Genomic DNA, 22,761 nt, shown 5'->3' with positions numbered 1-22,761 from the left:
ATCTGAATTTCAAAATATAAAGGGATAAACCTAGGCACAAGGATTCTCTGATGATATAAATCATACTAGTCCCTGATACTAAAGGCTCTAAAAGCATCAACTTACTGTTTAAACAAAAAAAATCAAGAAAGATTGGTCAGCCGTATAGGTAAACACTCTAAACAGGTAATTTAACTGTAGGAAGGCCTTAGCTGAAATTTGGAGTGCTGCCACTAATGACTACCATGGGCAGGGCTTTTGATGAGTGCCATTTCTTTTTTATCTTCCCATGAAAAATTCATCAAAGAAATAATCCCCATTAATTTAATGCTTTCTTTCAAATAGTGAGTGCTACGTATCTATTTTTATTTAATTTCATGAAAATATTCCAGCAGTACTAGTCAATTAGTATTTGTTCCATGTCAATATTTTCTGCATGATCAAAAATATTTGTGATAGGACAGATTGAGAATTTTGAAACAGATGGGTTTTTCTAGGGAAGAACCATAAAAACAAATCCTAACTTAAAATGAATGTGTTTAAAATTCCCTAATGCTATTTCGTGAAAAATCTGTAAGAATAATAAGCAATTACTAACTGACTAGAAAAGAAACTGGTAACAAATACAGTTGGTTGTCAATGCCCTGATTAAGTACAAAATCAGCAGTTAAAATCTCACGTATGACATCTGTTCTAATGCAAATTTCCATCTAAATTTTAGTAGGTAATAATAAAATTCTACATGAGTATGTTACATGAGTCACATTAGTAATAACATCTAACATTTACTGTAATACGACAGGCACTGTTCTAAGTGTTTTACAAATATTTTTCATCTAATCCTCTAAACAAACCTATTAGGTAAAATATAGTCCATTTTTTCAGTGAGGTCGTTAAAGCACAGAATGTTTAACACATTCACAGTTGGGTTGTAATTCATATGTATGGCTGCCAAGCAGCTCCAACACTGGTGGTACATGCATGACTCTCTCATAGGGAAGCACGGAACAGTCCCATCAGGAGGTACATTCTGCCTGATGGGACAGTCATGCGTGTACCACCAGTTGTACAAACTGGGGGAAACATGTTAAGTAAACTTGACTGTCATACAGGAAATAATTTGTGGATTTAAAAATTTCATCAATTAATCTAACTCCCGATATTGAATGTGCTATGCAAATGATAAAATGTGCAAATGTAACTTGTACTAAGAGCACAAACTGTCAATTCTTCTCCTAGCCAGTGAGCTTGACTACCTCACTGAACTTCCTAAGCTTTACTTTTCTTTCTATAAAATAGGAATAATGAAGAAGATCTTACTTCTTAGGACTGCTGATAGGATTAGAGGTACTATACACATAAAGTTAACAAACTACTTGGCTTTCAACAAGAACTACACAAATGTGTTATTATTAGCTATTACTAATAATTTTATTTTAGTAAAGATACCAATGCTATTTTCTAAAATAAATAAGATCCATCAATATTAAGGTAATAAAGTATATGAAATTAAGACTCAAAGTCTCCAAGTATATGACAGCACAATTTTGGATGGAAAAGGCTAACATTTGGTTTAATACCACTTTCCAACTTATATTTAAAGTGCTGAGATATGCATAAAAAACTACTAGGCATTTTAAGAATTTTAAGATATACTCTGTGATATCAAAAATATATTTAGGCAAACTAAACCTGCTAAATGGGACAAACAGCAAAACTTCAAACTTTGAGTTTTTTTCCAACCAGATGCACCTATACATTTTGCTAAATTGTTGCTGATCCTTTTAGCTTTTAAAATCAGAGAGAGGGGTAAGAATAGTGCAAAAAGATTTTGTCTAAAAGTACAGCCCATCATGCCGCATCTTCAATTGGCTTCAAGAGTCATGCTAATCGAAAAGATCTGCAACTGCACAAGAGGGTGTGATATTCACCTGTGCCTATTTCCATATTTGCCATACAATCTATGGGAATATTCCTTTCTATGCCCAGTCACAAAACTTTGTTACTGCACCCACAAGTGTAAAGCAAACTGAGCACCATCCATAAAACAATGTAACAAATATTTCCTTTAAAAACTTTTCAGTAATAAAAGTTATGTCAACAAAAAAACTTAGCTCAGATACACAAAATTAGGTCTAAATATTAAGGATGAGTAATTTACTCATTTTTTTCAAAAGTTTTCCTCTTAAAGAATGAAGGAAGGAAAGGGGAAATAGAGACATCAACAACAACAAAAAGGCGGTTGTGTATTCAAGGTCTATCCGAAGGTTCTAATAAACACTTGTCAGCCAAACCTTATCTGGCTCTCACACCACCCAAACTTAGAAATTAAAATGCAAAGCTACACCCATTACTTTCTCCTCTTTTACCACTTAGAAATGGAAAGCATCTTTAGAAAAGTCGAATTCTAAGGAAAAATTCTTTACTGATCAGATAACAAAAGTGTACAAAACTTAAGGCCAGATACAGGTATTAATATTAAACAAGCAATTTCTGAAGGCTCCTTATCTATTTAATCACTCTCTACTACAATAAAGCCAAATAAACATGTTTATATGTAGAAAAGCTTCTAGTACAAATTTCTTAGGCCTCTTGTCCTCAAAAGCATCAATCCTAAGCCTCTGAAATTATAGTCAAGGTAAAGATAAAGATCAGAAAGAATTAGGAAAAACAAATACTTTCTATTTCTTGTTTATTCTATTTTTTCTAAACTGGTCCCAGTATAGCCTCTGTTATGTCATTCATTGGGCTACCATGATAAAATGTTCCTAATCTCTCCAGGCCTTTCTGATTTAGGCAAGTCCTGATACAGTACAATTCATTCTACACACTAGGATGAAATCTTTTGGTCCCTGGAGCCCTCATTTTCTCCTTCTAGAGTCTGTTCTGAGGTCCAAGAACTATTAAAGAGGAGACATCCTGTGAATGGTTCTGCAGAAACTGGTGGGTAGAGTAAGGAACTTTCAGCAACTGGGGTCCACTCTTCCAACATCAGGCTGTTTTTATCTCTTCCAGATAGCATTTAAGGAAAGCAGAGTGGAAAAGGATGACTTGGACAGGAGAGGGTGCAGCAAAGGGCTACCCCAATTTTTTAGGAATCCTACCCTTCTCATTAGTTATTGGTACTTAAGTCTGGAAAAATCTCTCTGGGATATGTCTTGTGTGTAAGAATACATAAACAATAACACCTTGCAAAAGTCAAACATATAGGTTTAATAATATGCAATAATAAAGATGGTTTATAAATGAAATGCCACCTATGCATTTAGTCTCTAAATGTAATCTGCTTTTAAATTAAAGAGCAATCATTCTACTTCTTAAAAATAAAACTATCTGGATATAATTCAAGTGCCTGCTCAAAATCACTAAGTTTAAATTTGATAATAAAACATTTTAAGTTTCAACCAATGCACCTTTGTTGAAGCACATTTAGCTGAAATAACTTCGAGTCTGGTTTATTTCCATCACATATAGTACATTTTTTCCAACAAGAGCATGTACATTCAATATAGAACATTTCCAGCAACAATTACAGTCTTTCTAATTTCCTTTCACAGTATAGTTTAGTGCAAAGCACTGAGAAGGGTAAATGTTTTTCTAGCTATAGAAGCATTTTATTATGACCTTTTGTGGATCTTCAACATTTTAAAATTTTATTCAAAAAGTATATAGATGGAAAGAGTCCCTTCTAAGTACAGGTGTGAACCTATATAAAAACATGGTATATTTTCTGCTGTACCTTTTAAAATTATAATTTGACACACATTACTAAAAAATAAAATATTCCCTAAAATGTACAAAATATTGATACACAAATACGTGCCCAAAATTTCATATAGATATACTTGTTTTTCCTAAAATCTTGATTACAAAAATGAACAATAATTCATTATTTTCTAAATTTTACAGTAGGAATCAAATGTTATCTAAGTAGTCATTTAAATTTTTTCTTGGGAGGAAAAAAATCAGGGTTTATGCCCTATCTTCCTTTTTAAACAATATTTAAGTATATTACCTAGTATCATAAGAAGTGGTTGTGCATGGATTGTCTGCATCCATAAAATATCAGTGAGCTATTTACTGCTTTCATATTAACATTAATAAATGTATGGTCATTAAAAAAAGAAATAAATTGAAAAATAAGGTTTCATCTATAATTAAAGTGCTTCATAAGAAACTTAAAGAAAAATAGGGAAATGTTTAATTTTCATAAAAACTTCAGATGTTTAAAAATTTAAAATATAATATCCATGTATGAAATTGAGCAGTAACTTTCCTGTATTATATATTTTAGAATAAAACTTTCAAACATTTAAGTGCTAGAGAACAAGTTAGAGATAAATGGATGTAAAAGTATTACAAATATTTAGTAGACTATTTATAATGTGATGATACTAATTTGTCTTTTGTTCTTAACATACACTCACTAGAAAACCATATACCTATACAATCCACATGAAAATTTTTCCAAATAAAGTAAAACAAAACTAAACTCACTAAGATAAACAGCAGTTTCTGTGAATTAAAAACAGCTATTTTCCTTGGGTTGTTGATCATTTTAATCAACATATTATTTGGGAAACAAAGTTTCAACATTTTTGTAGAACAAATGCATAAAGTCAAGGTGGTTAGCTGATAGACTGATGATATGTAATGCCACAACTACTTATAAGTGCTGGAAAATAGGCACTACTTTAGAAACAAGTAATTAGATGGTTATTATTTTAGTCAGAAAACAACAGTTGAAAATTTATGGGAAGTTTTTTCTTTTTTTTTTCCTCATAGTACCATGTGAAGATGTTTAGTGGTTCTAACACCAACTTAAAAGTCTTTCCACAAAAATGAACTCCAAACCTTTTCACACATCACTTGACGTTATCTAAGGAGAAATGGGAATAAACAAATACTTTTTGAGTTTACCATTAAATCTTGGTCTTAAAATTATACAAGAATAAGTAACTTCTAAAGGACAGTTTCATCTCAAAGTTTTCATACAAATAAAAAAATGTGTGATAATCAAACCACAATAATATTTAACCTACTCAGCCCTCAAACTAAGAATTTTGTTTTAGAACCTGAATCTAAGATTTAATACTCATTAAATACATTAAAAGCCTTACAACAAGGGAAACAGGTGTTAAAGGTAAAACTTAAAAATATTTAGAGACTTTCAAAAATGATAGAGGGAGTCTATTTCTTAGTTTACAATGTATTTTTAAAACCTACATTTGTTCCAAAACCTTTAAAAGTTAAGATTTTTTTCTTCAAAATAGGGATTTTACTTTTCTTGAAATGAACAACCAACAACAACAACAACAAAAATCCCTACTCAATAGTAACTACATTGAAGTGATCACCAAAATGGTTTATTAAACAGAAAGGAAAAAATAGAGTATCTAGACCTAAATAATTTTTTTTCAATAGATCAAAACTAAAAAGCAGTCACTATCATACACTCCCAAGGAGAAAGAAAAAATCCAAACTTTTGTTTACCAACTTTCCCCCTTTGCCTGGAAGCACTGTTAGAAGTAAATAATAAATGCTAATCATTCTAAATTCTATTCGGGGATTTTTTTTTCTGAATGCAGCATTTTATTTAGCCGTCACAGATTTTTACAATAATTACAGTGCCTCAAAAGTTTTTTCCTACAATTATTGCCTTCAAAAATTCCTTCTAATGTATTTAATTTTCCTACAATGCATGAATTAGTAGACTAAGTCACTGAATCAAATTAAACCTGTGCAAAGTTAAACAGATTTCTATTGTAAACATAAGCCAAAATAAATGCATATATTTTACATTAAAAGGGAAGCACTGACCCTATATCATCTACCTATAACTACACTGCATTGTCTTCTGAAGTTACTTTTGTTCCCAATCCACTGGAATAAAGGTCACTGAAGAGGTAAATGCAATATGCACATTACTCTTGCAGTTCCCACTGCCAAAAGATATATGGAAGCAAATATGTGTTAAAATGGAACCAGCTATAAATTATGGTCAAATGATTTTTTTTTTTTTTTTTTTAGTTCGATGGGGAGAAAAAAGCAAAACTCTGTAACTGTTCCTCACCAGACAAGAGCCTTAGATCTTGTACTTCGGCCTTTGGTTTTGTTTCCTTCAGGTGAATTGGAAGCATTTGCCTTATGAGTTTTCTTATGATGTTCAAGATAAGTCTTTTTAGCAAATGCCTTTCCACATTTATTGCATCTGTGAAGAGAAAAATTTTTTGTGACTTTTACTTCAATACCGACGTCAGCTACCTCATACTTTTTACTAGGAGAATTAGAAGTGCCGTCATGTTTTGAATCATTATGTTTTGCTTCATCCCTTGAAGGGCCTCTTTTTGCCACTTTATTTAGAACAAAATCAATAGGCTTTTTTATAGCTCTGATCTCTAAACTGGCTGTTATTTTCCCAAGATAGCGAGATGACTTTTTATGAACCACAGTTATATGTCGTATCACATCACGTTTCCGACGAGTTTCATAAGTGCAAAGAGGACACTTATAGAATTTAACATAAATGTTGTTTCCATCTGTGTGCAACTCAATGTGTTTAGTCAAGTTCTGTTTGGAAGTAAACTGACGTTTACAAAGTTTACAGTAAAGTTGCTTAAAGTCAAAGCCAGCTGAAAGTTTTGGTTTCCTGGTTTTTTGTTGGCCACCTGCAGCCAACGGACTACTTGATTTAGGGCTTTCAGAGTCTTGTTTAACTTTATTTTTCTGTGCTGCCGGTGTGTTCTTTTTTTCATTTGAATGATTTGTTCCCTTTAATTCATTCTGCGGAGAATGGGTAATGGAAGGGGGTGAAGATTCTACAGAATCTGCTGGTTCAACTTTAACTTTTATTTCTGAACTGTTGGCAGTATTATTAGGGCCTTTCTCTCTTTTAGAGTTTGTTCCAGAAAGAGTTATCTTGTGAACAATTTGCATATGTCTTTTAAGCATTATTTGTGAACTATATTTCCTCTTGCAAAGGAGGCATTTGCATGCAGTTAAATTGTATTCAGCCTTTGAAGACAACTTTTGTTTTCGAGTCTTAAAAGATTTTTTAGGAGAAACAGAATCCAGGAACAAAGGTTGCCCAGGCTTTGTTGCTATATCAGGAGTAATTGAATCCCTCCTTAGTCCTCTATGAACTTCATCAAAATGCCTCCTTACATTCGCTTTTGTAGCAAATGATTTACAACATACTGGACAACTCCTACTTAATGAAACTAGAACATTCTTACTGCGTCCTTTAGAAGTTTGGTTTGGATTCTTTCGTGTTTCAATGTACTTTTTTAGTTCTTCCATCTTTTTCTTGTGTACTTTTCGAATGTGACGACGAACACCTCGTCTAGAATTGAATTCTTTTCTACAAAGACAACATATCAATTGGTGACCAAAATCAGAATTGTCAGAAGTTTCCAGGTCAGGCTGTGATTCGTGAGGTTGTTCATCAGATGTTGGTGCAACTTCATCAGCAACAATCTCAACAGGAGGAGGTTCTACAGTTTCTACCTCTGTGTCTGTAACTGTTACTGTCTTACACTGCTCAGTGCTGGTTTCCTGTATTTGAACTTCGGTTTGCTCAGGAGTATTGCTTGACTCTGTGACTTCAATAGGATTATCAGTCCGTGAAATATATTGAAATACTGCGTTTTGATTAGTTTCTATGGGTTCTAGCTTAATAATATATTCTCGTTTGTCCACACTTGGATATATGGCTTCTAGGAGATCATTTATGGCTTGGCTTTGTTTATCATTTACGTCAGGAAGGTCTGTTAAGAAAAAAAGAACATTTTTTAATCTGAAATAACTGGCCTGCTCTAACCCTCTAACATTTTTAAATATTTTATGATAAAAACTAGTATTAGCTAAACTAAAATTTGCTTTTATTTAAATCCTCACTATAGAACACCTAAGAAAGGTACAATCTGAAGAGCTACTTCTAAGTACCCTTTTTTATAAGTATATGGATGTTTTATAAGTATATATATAAGCACTATATATTTTTAGACAGTTTCAGACTAACAAAAGCATTCAAATTTCTTATAACTAAGGACAGATAAATAACATGAAGGATGTTACTATATAATTAAAATTATTTTATGTAAAACACAACAGCCTTTCTATTACCTTTTTTTTTGGTACAGTGGATTGAACTCGGGTCCTTGCTCTTGCAAGGCAGGCCACCAAACCACTGAGCTAAATCCCTGGCTCGCATTTCTATTATCTTAATCCTTAACAAATAATGTAGTCTAATTATAAGTATATCTGAGTATCTTACAGAAATGAGAAAGGTTTCTAAGCAATCACACAAACATGAACAGCATTAAATATATAAGCATTTGTTAAATTCAACATGATATAATCTTACTAAAACAAATGGTTAAAAACTATACTTTTATTCCCAAAACAGAGCTACTTTTGTTTTTTAATTGTACAATACTATACCCTCTTTAAGGCAACCAAATATCCTGCTGTAACAGAATTGTCTAATATTAATGGTTTCCACATACAAATCTAAAATCTAACTACAAATACATAAACCTAGTTTCTATTTAGAACTTAAGAAATTATTTATGATTCCTCCAGTCTACCTGTCTCTTTTTAAAATAATGTCTTTCACAAAAGTTTTTGCAGAATTGCCAAAAGGAGTACACAATAATTTGTCAAATCCATTTATCTATTTCATGACATAAGAACTCCACAATCAAAATTTAACAAATAACTACCAAGAAATAAATTAACTTTCTACTAATGTTTTAATTAAAAGGTTAAATTAAAAACTAATTTTCTATGGACTGTAATTTGGACCTCAATGATAAGAAAAAGTAAAGTAATAAACAGTAGTAGAAAAAGTTTTTGGACTACTATGAAATATTCATCTCTCTATACCCTATAATATACTTTAAACCAGTTTTGTAATAATAAGTAAAGCAGTACTTTGATATTTGAAGTTTGCATTTCATTCCCATGCCAAAAGTTTAAGTTGAAAAAACACATGAGATCCCTAATGCATCTATGGTATCAGAATGCCAAATAAGTTCTATATTTTGTAAGTCCACAGAGTTAAATCCCTGAATAAAAAGTAACCTACTATTGAAGTCTTTTAAATGAATTTACATTATTTATTTAAAGCAAGAAAATAATGCCATTACACACACTGCCAACTTAATATAAGAACAACACACTTAAACATTTGGATCCACAAAGACTTTCTTACTCTGCTACATGCCTTCATTACAAACAGCTATTTCTGACCTCAAGTAAATGTGACAAAATTGAATTTTAATAAATTAAATTAAATTTTGCTGAGAACAAAATTGATCAAGACCCAGAAAACACTAGAAAGTTTAATAAAGATTTTCTAATGTTCTCTACCAATCCCAAAAATCAACCTTTGCTCTTTATTTCCAACATTCTCATCCACTTATTAGGAATCTAAGTGACCATCATATCTGGTAACAAATTATCAAAGGTGTAAAGAAGGAAAAATAAAACTGCTCCCTTCAAAACAGCATCAATATTCTGAATTACAGATATTCTGAATATAAACTATATAAACTGTATAAACCATATAGACATTCAAAAATAATATCCAATATTTTAATTCAAATAAATAATATTCATAAATATAACCTCTTGTATGATATCTAGGAAAATCCAAGTGGAAAGAACTGATATGAAAGTACCTATTTTAAAAATTGAATACAACACTGAGTTAAGTATTTAATTTTATTCTCCATCACTAAATTATCTCTAACTAGCTATCAATACCATTTTAATGCAAATACATAGTTGCAGCAGTATAAGAAAACTAAAATGCATAACTGAGTATGTAAGTAAAACTTACTGTCATCCATCTGAAGACTTGGTGGGCAATAGAATTTCTTATGGGTAATTAAATTTGGTAATCCTCTGAAGAGACTTCGGCATAATTTACATTCAAAAATTGTGTCCACATCTTTCAATAAAATATGCTTAAGTTGTTTGGTTCCTGGGATGGAAAGAAAAGAAAACAACACAAAAGATAACTTTAACATTCATTTTTAAACTAGCTAACCAATGATAACAATCCAAAAGCGCAGTTACTCTTTGTCATAGAAATTGGCAACTGAAAACAAAGGCATTGCCAATTTCTACAACAGTGTATTTAGAATTAGGTTATACACTAAGTTCTAAGCAAAATCCTACTATTAACTGGAAATCTAGACAGCTAACACTGATTCTCTTTTCCTACTTCAGTAACCAATCAATTCTTGGAATATCTCAATGCAGTGGTTCTGACATCTGATTGATCATTATAATAACAAATCCAAACCTATGTTTATTTCACTAGATCCATTGCCTATTGTTTTTATTCTGAAAACATAAATGTAAAAACAGTCAGAGAATAGCTTAATATTCTTTATATAAAAATAAATGCTTGAGCCAGGTGTGGTGGTACACGCCTGTAATCCCAGCACTCGGGAGGCTGAGGCAGGAGGATCGCTGTGAGTTCAAGACCAGCGTGGGCTACATAGTGAGTTCCAGGTCAGTCTCAACTACATAGTGAGACCCTGTCTCTAAATAAATAAATAAATAAATAAATAAATAAATAAATAAAATGCTTGTATCTTCCTCTAATCTATTTTATATTTCAAAATATCTAGACAACAGACACCTTCACAGTTAACCTAAGTGATTAACAAACTATGAGAAGCAGAGTGAGAAAATATTTCAGTTAAGCCTCTCTAACTGATCCTACATGTATTCAGGAAGTATATATGAGTAAAGTACTTGTGGAAAGATAGTTTTATAAAGAGATTAAAGAAAAATATAGAAATCTATTTAACTTAAAAATTTAACTGAGTGGAGGATGGTGCCACACAACTATAAGCCCAGCTACTATAAGCTGAGGCAGGAGGATCACAAGTTCAAGACTAACATGAGCAACTCAGCCAGAATGTCTCAAAATAAAACAAATTTTTAAAAGGATAGGAGACATAACAGTGGTAGAATGCTCGTCTAGCATGCACAAAGCCTTCAGTTCAATCCCCAGTACTAAAAAAAAATTCAGCTGAAGCTTTAAATGGAAAGTATACAGTAAACAGACTTAAAGTATAAAAAATCAGCCTGTAAATAACATGAAATTTTATACGTACATACATATATATATATATGTGTGTGTATATATATATATATATGTGTGTATGGAGAGAGAGTCAAGTGTAAAAATAAAAGATAAAAGATAGTATCCCTAAATCAAAAATATACATCTTGTCCACCACCTTCTCTCGATTATAACATTATCAATTTCTTAATTAGTCCCAGTTAAATAGTTGTATTTGGTAGGGAATATGTTTATTCCAAATAAACATTTTTTAAAAATTATCTGCCTCTAACTTAACTAACTGATCTTAGTTATCAATAAAAAATACTACCCTCAGAGTTACTGTGGACCTGATCTTAGTAATCACAAATACTGTACATCCCACACAGAGCTACTGCTGACCCATGTATACCAAATTTCTTTCAAGTTGGCAGACATATCAAACGTCCTCTCTCTCCTCACTTTACAGGTCACCTATGCTCTTTTCTCTGACTATAACATTTTCCTGCTTCACTAGTCTGGCTCACCCCTAGGAACATTTAGATCCCAGGTTAGATGTCATTCTTCAAGGAAGCCTTCGATCCTCTATGTTGTTATGAACTCTTCACCTATACTCCCACTGTAGCCTATAAATCTACACCGGCTTCCCACCATCTTGTAATCAATAATTTCTGTGTCCCTATTAAACAAGATCTAGGAGAACAGAAAAGATATCTTTGCTGCTCATCATTGTATTCCCTGCCCTCAGGAAAATGCCTGATTGACATTTGTTAAATGACACACTGGAGAGCTCTCTCTATCTTCAAAATACCTTGTTCTTTTTTAATCTAGGCAAAGTTGACTGGGGAATGTATAAAGAGGACATTAAATGTTTCCTAATTTTTTAGACATTTTACATTTATTTTTACTGACAAAAATAAGTGTCTCATTTCCTAACTACAGACATTAAAAGTTTTTTCCTAAATTAGCTTCAGTCACCATTTCAGATGTTATGCTTTTCTCATGGGAATATACCGGCTTTATTCAAAATCAGCTACCATTTTCTGATTGTTTTGGTCACCTACAAATATTTAAATATAGCCAAACATGCCTCTGTCGATGGCTAAAATTTCCAGTCACCTAAGACAACAGACATGGTTATCTAACAGCAAACAGTGAACCATGTTGCTTTCCTCCAAAGTATTCCTTTTCAGACATTTCTTGCCTTAGTATTTTGTTTTTGCTTCTGTCTTTGATTTTGAAATTATCTTCAAAGTCACTACTTACTGCTTACTGACAGATCATCAATCAAGATCTTTAAAATAAAACAGAAAGGCTTTCAATGAAGTAAGGCTTTCAATGACTGCCACATACCATAATAAATTTATAAGTAGAATAAAATTACTTTAGGACTGAACCTACTTGGCACATCTTTTAATTTAATCTAATAAAAAAATCCAACAATTATTGAGCACCTGTTAAATAACAGGTATAATGTTACTCATTGTAAACATGAAAGTTAAGGACATATGGTCTGTGCTGCTGAGAAATTCAGAACTAATATAAATAACTGCTCCTTTAGGAATACAGGCCTAGAGGACACACTCTGAAGATAAATGTAAGAACAACAAATTACACAACTCTACATTTCCTATTTAACCAAAAAATTTAATCCTAATCTAAATTTCCTACAATTTCTCTGTAACAACCCAAAATAAAATTCCCATTGTAGAATATGGCACTCTATGTATCTCTCATAAATCATACTTTCCTAATAAGCTTCAACAGAGTCAGGATTGAGGTATCTTCAGTCATAGCTCACACTAATTAAAATTAAAGTTTCTTCAAGCAGAAAGTAAGTAAATAAATAGAATAAAAACTTTAAGTTAAGTGAGACCAAAACTAGGAAGATAATTCCAACAGCAAACATCACACAAAAGTAATTGTTACTTTTCACTACCATTCTATAATAGTTATAATTTACTCCTAAGAGTCAAAAATAATGGGAGTTACTTGTACAGAGTAGTCTAGTATATCTACATGTAAATTTTTACTATAATGCTATATATTATTTGTTTTCACAACATTATACAGTGTAAAAAATTTTTTTAAATGTCAACTTCCTTCATATTAAAGACCAGTTTTGAATACTGGACAAAATAATTATCCTTCTTCCCTCTTCCCATTTTTCTGTTTCTAACCTTAAGGTATTCCACAGCCTCTTTGCCTGTACCAGACAAGTAAGAGACCAAGAAAGAATATTAAACTCAAATCAATTTAATAAATAACTAAAGATATTTAGTAAGTATTTAAAGATAGTACATGTTTTATTTATTTTAATTTTTGTTTTGGTTGAAAGGATGTCAAAGAAGAACAAAGATAAACTAGTGCTAAAGGAAAAAATTTTCAGACATCAAATCACAGATATGATCCTAGAAGTACTAACAGCCAGGACAAAATTCAGCAAAGGAAAAGGCACACCAAGGTAGAACAGAAGCCAGATGTTTAGAGCAAATAGCAGGTTTCAAATCAGCCAACCATCAAGGATTTCAGACTAGAAAATGTGTAGATACAAAATAGGAAGCGTTCCAAAAACATCTATCTCTGGATTTACATACAAAAATAATCAAATCCATTGTCAATAAAAGAGGTATGCAACAGTGTGCTGTCATCTACCACTTGTACTGGGAAGAAAATGAGGGGTATATTTGTACATGGAGAAGAGGTTCCTGGAAGAAGAAACATAAATCATATAAAAACAGCTGCCTGAGCAAAGGAAAACTGGGAGACAAAATAGAAGAGACTTACTTTCTTGTTCTAAATCCTTTCATACTTTATTATTTTTTAACCCAAAGAAATCTATTACTTATGCCAAAAGAAAAATCTATTTAACTTACACATCAAGGAGCCAGAAAGAGATATGAGGTGAAGAATCTGTAACTTAAAGTAAGAAAAACCACCCAAAGCAAAAGGTAAAGTATAAGGCAAAGAGAATTAAAACTGTTCAAGTAGTCAATATAACACACATGGAACAAGTGACCTTAAAAATGAGTCAATTCTCTGGGCATGGTGACACCTGCCTATAATCCCAGCACTCTGAGAGGCTGATGCAGGAGGATCACAAGTTCGAACCCAGCCTGAGAAACTTAGCAACTTAGAAGACTTTGTCTCAAAATTTAAAATGAAAAGGTGGGAGGGGCTGGAGATGTAGTTCTATGGGAAGGCCCTGAGTTCAATTCCCACTATCATACACATACCAAAAAAACAAAAACAAAAAAACAAAGCTCCTTCCTCACACAGAAACCTTTTACAAACTTCCAGCTTGGACAGGAATTAAAGCCAGCTCGTGGACAGCCCCATAATGGTGGAAGAAGGTTAAGATATTCAAACAGAAACGATACAGTTGCCGATGACAACCATCTGAGCTTGAAGATAAAAAAATAAGATATCCAAACATAGTACTACTGTCTAATCTGACTTAGCCTCTGTTAGGTTAACAAGAGTAGAAGCACAAGGTTCAGAGTTCTTTCTTCAAATATATGTCAAAAGATGCACACCACCACCAGGATAGTTCTTTAAATACAATGTGTACAACCTAGTTGTAATAGAAAAAGCCTAAAAGAAATGACTCACTGAGCGTATGCTCAGGAGTAGAGGCGTCCAGGGAGGAACTGTCAATCTCCATATTACAAGGTATCTTAGTCGAGTGACCCAAACTTCTATTCCATCCTCTGAAGGTTTTAGTTGGCCTTGATTTAAATATTTTTGTACTAAAGAACTACTAAATTAATATCTTGAAGAAATTAAAATTCCTTATTCATGAGAATAATGCAATAAAACAATACTTTTTTAAGAAAATGAGTCTGTATGTGCCATACAGCATGTATCCAAATCATCTCTTAATTACTCAATACTTAAAGAATTAAAATTCTAGTATTTTAAGAATTTGTCTCAGAAGACTAAGGACATTTCAAAAAGAACACACTTCAGAAGTTAAACATAAACAGCTTTGGAATTACACTATTTAAGATTACTCATTTCAGTCCCTGTTCTTTAGCTTAGATTATAAAGAAATGGCAAATGCAGAAAACAGATACAATCACAATGCAATTAAAAAAAAAACAATTTCATCATTAAATATTTACAAGGACAAAAATGTGTCTTCCAAAATTAAAGGCACAAATTTTCAGGACATAAAACTTTGTTGGAAAGGTAGTTTTATAAGGCAGAGCAATTTATGTATTAACCAACTTTAAATTCTTAATCAAATAACTACAATAAACTGAGGCAGTATAAAATAATTAATTTCAGATTATGAACTTAAAAAAAGAAACTGATGGCAAGTAGTACTACTAAATGGAAAAGCTATTACCTTCATTTTTATAAAGAGCAAAAAAGAACTTTTTCCTCTATTTTAAAAGCACTTAAAAATCACCATTTTTCTCTTATGCCAGGGGAAAAAAATACTGTCACTAAGCAAAATTTTATTTTAATTGTATTTACCATAGAAAAATTGACCCATGACATTTTTCTGTTAACCAAGAACAATTATCAAAAGTAAAAAACAGAAAGAAAAAAATGCTCTAAAGTGGGGCATAAGATCATTTAACACAAGAATAGGAGCATGATATACAAGAATACTTACTAAACTAAATACAATATACATAAAGTCAATATCATGAAGACTACAGATGAGAAGACTGAGAAATAGGTCTTCAAGAGTCAACAACAACATACAAAACTTTTTAAACTAGATTAAGGAACAACCTACAATCCTTAATTAAATATATGCTATCCTCCTTTACAAAATATAAAAATAAGTAACTCAAGAAATTTCTCATCAATATAATAGTTACACATAAATTACATTTTCCTTTGAAACTCAAATTTTTCATTAAGATAGTATGCTTTAAAATAATGGCAATATTGTAATTCTTTAAGCATCTATTAGTTAGGAATCCTTTAGTTGTGTTATCTGCTTGTTCACATTTGACTACATAATCTGCAATGTCAGAGAAGCCAATTCTTCACAGATGGACAAGGGGATCATAGAAGTTACAAAAATCTGGGACCTTACTGGTTATCACAAGAGTTCCAACAGTTCCCAATCATTTATATGTAGCAAATTAAGCCTATTTTTAAGTACTAGGTTGCAAGTGAATGTATTTATTAATTCTTGACCTGATGGAAATAAAAGTTAAACAAATGTATCTGAAGCTATCAGGGTTGGACTGTCTTTTTTCTATCTTATGCTCTTTTAAAGATATTGAAACTCCAAAGTTTAACAGAAGATGAGCTACCTAAATGATGATAAAGTAATTAATCTACAAGTGACATTTTAGACATTCTGTGGAAATAATCTAAGATCCAGAATAATTTACCACTAGCTTTTGCAAGCTTATACAGAACACAGAAAAAGGTAACAATGGATCTTTAAGAGGAAGAAGCACTTTACAGCAAATGTATAGCAATATATATATATATATATTTATTTTTGCGGGGGTCGGGGGGACTGGGGATCAAACTCAGGTCCTTGCGCTTGCAAGGCAGGCATCAGAACCACTGTGCTAAATCCCCTGCCTTGCAAAATATATTTTTATATTTAACAAATTCAATTAAAAGGTATAGTATATACTACTGAAAAAGATTTCCAGACCAAATCAATACATATCTACTTTCTAAATATAGGACAATTAAAGTACTCTACAAAGAAAACCAATGTATATACTTTAATATATTTTTTTAATTATATCTAAGGACTTCTAGATTATTTTAAACTACTGTGTTACAACTGAAAAAATACATCCTAAAACATTCATACCTGATCGAAAGCACTCAATTATTTGTTGAATACCAGATTTGGATGTCTGTAGTGGCTGCTGTAACAAAGGAGGATCTCCAGGTTCCAGGATATAAACTATATGGAAGACAAATACCCACCCCAAACCCCACAAGAAAGGGTTATTTAAATCATTTATTATTGAAGTAAAAAAATGGTTTACTACAATTATGTTAATAATAATCACATTTGCATATATTTATATGTGCAAAATTTACCATCATCTTTCACAGGTAAGACAAAACAACGGAGGGGAAAAAAACCAAAATAATTTTCAATTAAAGGCTAACTGAAAGCTACTTAAGGCTAGGTATTAGGTTGAAATGTAAAAACTTTATTTTGGTATCATTTAGAATACATAGTTTATGTCTGTCCTTTTATTCCTCTTAAAGAGGAGCCACTCATTATATTTAACAAAAATGCTAAAGCAACATGGCCTAGCCACACCCAATAAACCATTTCAAAATGGATAATGTGGAGCTCTCTAAACAACTACACAAGCAAAACTCAAAACCTACTCCCCTCAGGAAATAACTGGACAAGTCCACAATGATGGCTGTACAAAAAATTCACACAACACATTCCAGCACGGTGTACAATTAAGAGACATTTCAAACAACTTAAAAGTCTCTCAACAGGGACCAGACTAAAATTATGAAATAGCCACAGAGCAGAATCTCTAAAAATTCTTAGAAAGCATGAGCTAGATCTATGGGTGCTGACAACAAAAGATGTCAATAACTGTTAAGCAACAAAAACAAGCCATAGAATATGATCTACTTACATTAATACATATTTAGGTGATACAGAAATACATAAGTTTAATGTGTATTTGGGTATATGAATAGACCTAACAGAAACAGACAAAGAGTCTTGGAAGGATATCAACAAATTTAGCAAAAGTCTCTCAGCTGGTTTACTAAGATGATGTACACTCTGTACTTCACTATTACTTCAGAGCCTGGTCTTTTATAAGAGTAAGTTTTTTGTGGGGGGGACCATGTTTTTATAAGTAAAAATGTTTCCATTTTTAAAATAAAAGATTTTATATACAGGGGTCTGTAGCACCCTACTTTCTAAAATTCTCCAATCCAGGGCTGGGGATTTAGCTCAGTGGTTCGGTGGCTTGCCTTGCAAGCGCAAGGACCTGAGTTCAATCCCCGGTACCAAAAAAAATAAATAAATAAAAATAAAAAAAATAAAATTCTCCAATCCATAGTATAAATATATAATTGGAATATATTAATATGATTATAACTAGATTATATTAATATGAACAAAGTAGCTGAAAAGACAACTGAACTTTTCCATGAATTATCAAATAAAGATAAGTTGTGGTAGAGAAAAACTGGCCATTTTAATTATCTCCTTTTTAAACATGCCATAATTTTCTACCCAACTATTACCATCATAACCCAGGACCATCCACTTGGTGTGAGGAGATAAGGATTATTTCAATATTGTGTTCTACTTCTGCTTCAGGGCTTAGGCTTGGATAGCAATTAGCTTCTTGATAAAGGGGCTGGTGCCTGCTGTGCATACTTATAAATGCAGCCTGAGAATCTCTTTTTATGCTTCAAATACTCAGTATATACAAATAGGAAGAACTGTGTCTCAGGATCACATCATTTCATAAGCAAATTTTTTCCACTTTTAAAAAACACTTAAAGAGTATTTTAAATGAATTTAAAACATACACACAACTCATTTTTAGAGCATCTGTTACTCGAGATAATTACAGTGATGAACATAAGAATCCAGATCTGGACTGCTTGCATTTAAATTCTTACTCTGCCATTTACCAGATACAACTAGGGCAAATTAAACTCTCCCCCCGCTTCTCTAAAACAGGAAGAATAAGGCCAGGGATTTAGCTCAGTGGTTCCGCCACCTTCCTCACAAGAGCAAGGACCCTAGTTCAATCCCCAGTACCAAAAGATAATAATAATAAAAATAAATAAATAAAACAGGGATAATAAAAGTACCAAAATAAAGTATTGTGTTGGGATTAAATGAGCTAATTCAAGAAAATGATTATATTCCAGACTCTGGGATATATCAGGTTCTCAATAAACTATCATTATCATCACTATCACTACTTGTACAAATTAGCTACTTTTCTGACACCAAAACAGAAAAATCTTTTTATAAAATCTAAATCCAACCTCTCAGAAAAACAACATAAGTTTATAAACAGATTGATAAAACTAACTGAATTAGGTGAATTATCTGAATTAAACAGATCACTTTTCAGTATTTATACATTATAGTAATTGCTGTTTATAAAAACAATTACAAAATACAGGGCGAAAAGTCACACAATTGTAAAAAACTAAACACTTCAGGGACTGGCTCTTTAAGTGGCAAGAATTCTAGAGATGGAGAACAACAAATCCCATAGAAATAAATGGGGCTTTTGAGGCAAAGAGACTGCTTTAGAGCTCCATTTCCTTATTTAGGTACAACATATGCTTCAGAAAATTCTTCATAACATATCAACCTCCACATGCCTGATTTTAAAGCTAGAACAGCATCTTAGCCACTGCCCTCAAAACACTACCACCAGAACACATTCATATCCTGAGGCACTTATAAATACATTTTCATATTCAAAATAAAGCTCAGGACTAACTTAGCTCTACATGAATGCATCCACTTGGTATATACCTCTGTGTAGTTCCAATTAAAGAAAAAAACTTTCTTCATTTGAAAACAGTTCCCAATTTGAGAAACCTTTACATATTAATATTTTACAAGATTTCCTCTTCTATATCCTATCATCCCACCCCAGATCAGACTCTTTCACATCATAACCATTAACAAAAATTATCCTCCTCCAACCAAAAAACTAAACCCTCCAAACAACTTTCTTTACATTCTTCCAAGGAACACAGTTCCCAGAATAACATTCACTATTGTAAGAGTCTCTCCTATCTCAAAGCAAGTTCCTTAAATATCTTCTAATTATGATATCTAGGGTTTGCTTACAAATAATGTGGGTGAAGAGTTTTAGGGTAGAGAAGGGAATTATGGGAGAAGAGGAGAATATAGATGAAGAGAGATTATCCACACACTGATAACTGATAAGAGTTGTGTGATGGCTATATCAGACTCTTCATGTAATTCTATTTGAAAGATTTCCATTTTTAAAAATTCTTGAAAGATAATTAAGAAACTACTTTACATACATCAATAGGCTTCTAATACTACCCCTCACTATAAAATGACCAATCCCACAAAGAAATATGGCCTCCTCAGGAATACTACTCCTCATCTGAGAACTCACTCATATTTAATTATTCAAATGACCACTTAGAACAATTCATGAAAGAGTTTTTCAAGATAAGTGTGGTGGTACACACCTATAAATCCAGAGGTGGAGGCTGGAAGACTTCAAATTTGAGCCCTGCCTGGAGAACTTAGCCATTTATCGAGACTCTCTCTTAAACTAAAACGTAAGGGAGAGGTGTGTAGCTCACTGTGAAAGTCCTGAGTTCAATCACCAGTACTGCCAAAGGGAAAAACAAATCTCAAACACCAGGTCATCTTCTGAGTTCATCCTCTATCACACTATCACACCATGTTTCTTTTAGTTCTAGAAACATCCTCACACTTAGCATGTACCTTCCCTGAAACAGCGATGTGAACTAACTACCCCACAAGTTAACCATCTTTAAGCTTTCCACTGAACTAAATCCTTAGAAAGTGTTTAATTCTAAGACAAGAAAATAAACATTAACTAGGTTTAATCTGGGAAGTCTGAAAATAAAACTACATGGAAATAATTTCTGGTAAAAGATGAAAATTTTTAAATTAATGAAATTTTTCTGGTTTCTTGTTAAAAGAGAAAAACATCTAGAGCTCCAATACACATTAAAAAGTTAAATTCCAGAAAATTTTGTTAAAAACACATTGCAAGTCTCTATAATTTTAATTATCAGAATATAAGTAAGGCACATTCACAAATTCTTTACTTATTTATCTCTTCCAACTCAAAAGTTTGAGGCGGGAAGGACCTTATCTCTGTTCACCACTTATACTCCCATTGTCTCCGACAGTGCCTGGCACATAATAGGTGTTCAGTAATTAAAGAAATGAATGTGCAAATTATCTTCTTCCTAAATAAGATAGCCTCATTAATGTAATTTAAATTACTTTAAGCATTCTAAGAAAAAAAATTACAACAAAAAGTGGAACACAAATAGAAAAGGCATTCGTTGTATTTCAAAATTAGCAAATGCCACTCAACTCTGTAAAACATATTTGATATAGCTTCACTTCAAATACAGGAAATTTGCAGTGTGAAAGGATACTAAAAGACAAGTCAAGAGGCAACTGATTGGAAAGAGGATCCCATCCTGGGGCTGCCTGTTTTTAGAAAAGTTATTACTGATCCCAACAGAGTAGAAATAAAGCCATAGTACTAATTTTATACTCATGTGTAGCAAAGTTTTCTGAAAATGGAAGTTCCCTCCCTTTGACATTGCCATTTTTCCCATTAATCAGAAAATTACTTAATATGAACTCTATTGTGATAAAATCCAAGTGGTTAAGTGTAGTCAAAATACTCCAACAAAAAGCAAAAGTACCAAAAATCCCAATAACTTTTAGGTTAAAAAAAAAAAAAAAAAAAAAAAAAAAATTGAAATAAGTACCTGTTACCTTTGACCTGGACTAGAAGAGCCTTTACTTGGCTTAGTGCGAGTCTATATTCAATGATTCCTCTTTAAATTGTACCTCTAAACATTTGCCACAAAGCACATCAAAATTCTAAGCAGCAAAAGCATCAACAGTTTACATACCACATCTACCAGTCTGCTATATGTATTACTCAAAAAAAACAATTTTTTCTTTTCATAAATTCAACTGCAACAGCTCCAAACACCTTAGAAATACGCATTTTATCTAATCAGATATTTTCTTTTATTCTGCAATATAAGCTCTGTCCAAAAAAAAATTTCTTAAAGATTTTTTTAAACAATTAACAAAACTTCATTCTCTCAACAAGTTCAACCAACCATATATAGTTTTTTTGTAGATGTTTTTTTCCCGGTACCGGGGATCAAATTCAGGACCTTGTGCTTAATTAAGAGGCAGGCACGGGAGCCACTAAGCTAAAAACGCAGGCCTAAGATTTTTCAACACAATTCTCTGATAAAAATACATGAGACACTTCTTTAAGTTTAAATGAAACAATTTTAAAGAATGTTAACACTAGGAGCCCAACTTTTCTTCATTTTAAACACTCACAGAGCACAGGGATATATACATAGCACTAACTGCAGGCTGTCTTGGAAGATGGAAAAAGACTGAGTGATTGTGTAGAAATGACTGAAGGTGACACCTGCAGTATTTTCTTTAAGGGATCAAGCTAGGGAGACCTCTTGTTTGTACAAGCTTTTAGCTTCATAACTGGTTTTATGCTGGGGAAAATTACAGCCTGCTTTACTTAGTAATGACTTCTTGGGTAGGAGGAAAAGAAAACCAGAATGAACCAGAAGGCAGAGTGGGTCGGATGGAGGGGCAAAGTCGCCAGGAAAGAAAAAGGGCACACCTGGTTCACAGCATCCGTGATGATGGTGGTCAGTCTGACAGTATTTGTCCCTTAAAGGCATTTTCAGTGGGTGCGACCTACTTTGCTTTCACTGTAAGAAGCTCTTCATTTCGGCTCTCCTGTGGAAAGAAGCAAAAACGCGTCAGGCACCCTGAACTTCCTGGAGGGCTCGGGCTACAATTTCCAGACAGCGCCCCACGCGCGCCTCCGACTTCCCCTCGGAGAGCAGAGAAGCGCACGAAGTCGCCCGCAGCCCCAATGCCCCGCACAGGTTCACCGCGCTACCCGGAAACGCAGCCTGGGGCGCGCGGCGCAGGGCGAAGGCCC

At 32.7% G+C, this 22,761-nt stretch overlaps 1 protein-coding gene across 4 annotated transcripts in view; it reads right to left on the bottom strand.

Annotated features, from left to right (window-relative positions):
• Positions 1-3,934: 3,934 nt before the first annotated feature.
• The window catches only part of Znf800 (zinc finger protein 800), a 20,009-nt gene continuing 1,182 nt past the window's right edge, over positions 3,935-22,761 (bottom strand). For 2 of the 4 annotated variants that reach the window (XM_010633432.3, XM_010633431.3), the window contains exons 2-5: positions 22,435-22,553; positions 16,863-16,958; positions 9,824-9,967; positions 5,302-7,745 (exon numbers count right to left, since the gene is read on the bottom strand). In XM_010633432.3, coding sequence (XP_010631734.1) covers positions 6,049-7,745; positions 9,824-9,967; positions 16,863-16,958; positions 22,435-22,495 — 1,998 coding nt within the window. In that variant the 5' untranslated portion in view covers positions 22,496-22,553 and the 3' untranslated portion in view covers positions 5,302-6,048. Of the gene's footprint in view, positions 4,859-5,300; positions 7,746-9,823; positions 9,968-16,862; positions 16,959-22,434; positions 22,554-22,761 lie in introns of those variants that run through there. The other 2 variants (XM_010633433.3, XM_033757942.1) reach the window with 2 other exon arrangements.

Source organism: Fukomys damarensis, unplaced genomic scaffold, assembly GCF_012274545.1.
Source record: "Fukomys damarensis isolate Sample0158 unplaced genomic scaffold, DMR_v1.0_HiC HiC_scaffold_4, whole genome shotgun sequence".
Lineage (NCBI taxonomy): Eukaryota > Metazoa > Chordata > Mammalia > Rodentia > Bathyergidae > Fukomys > Fukomys damarensis.
This window is presented reverse-complemented; position numbering and strand designations above follow the sequence as displayed.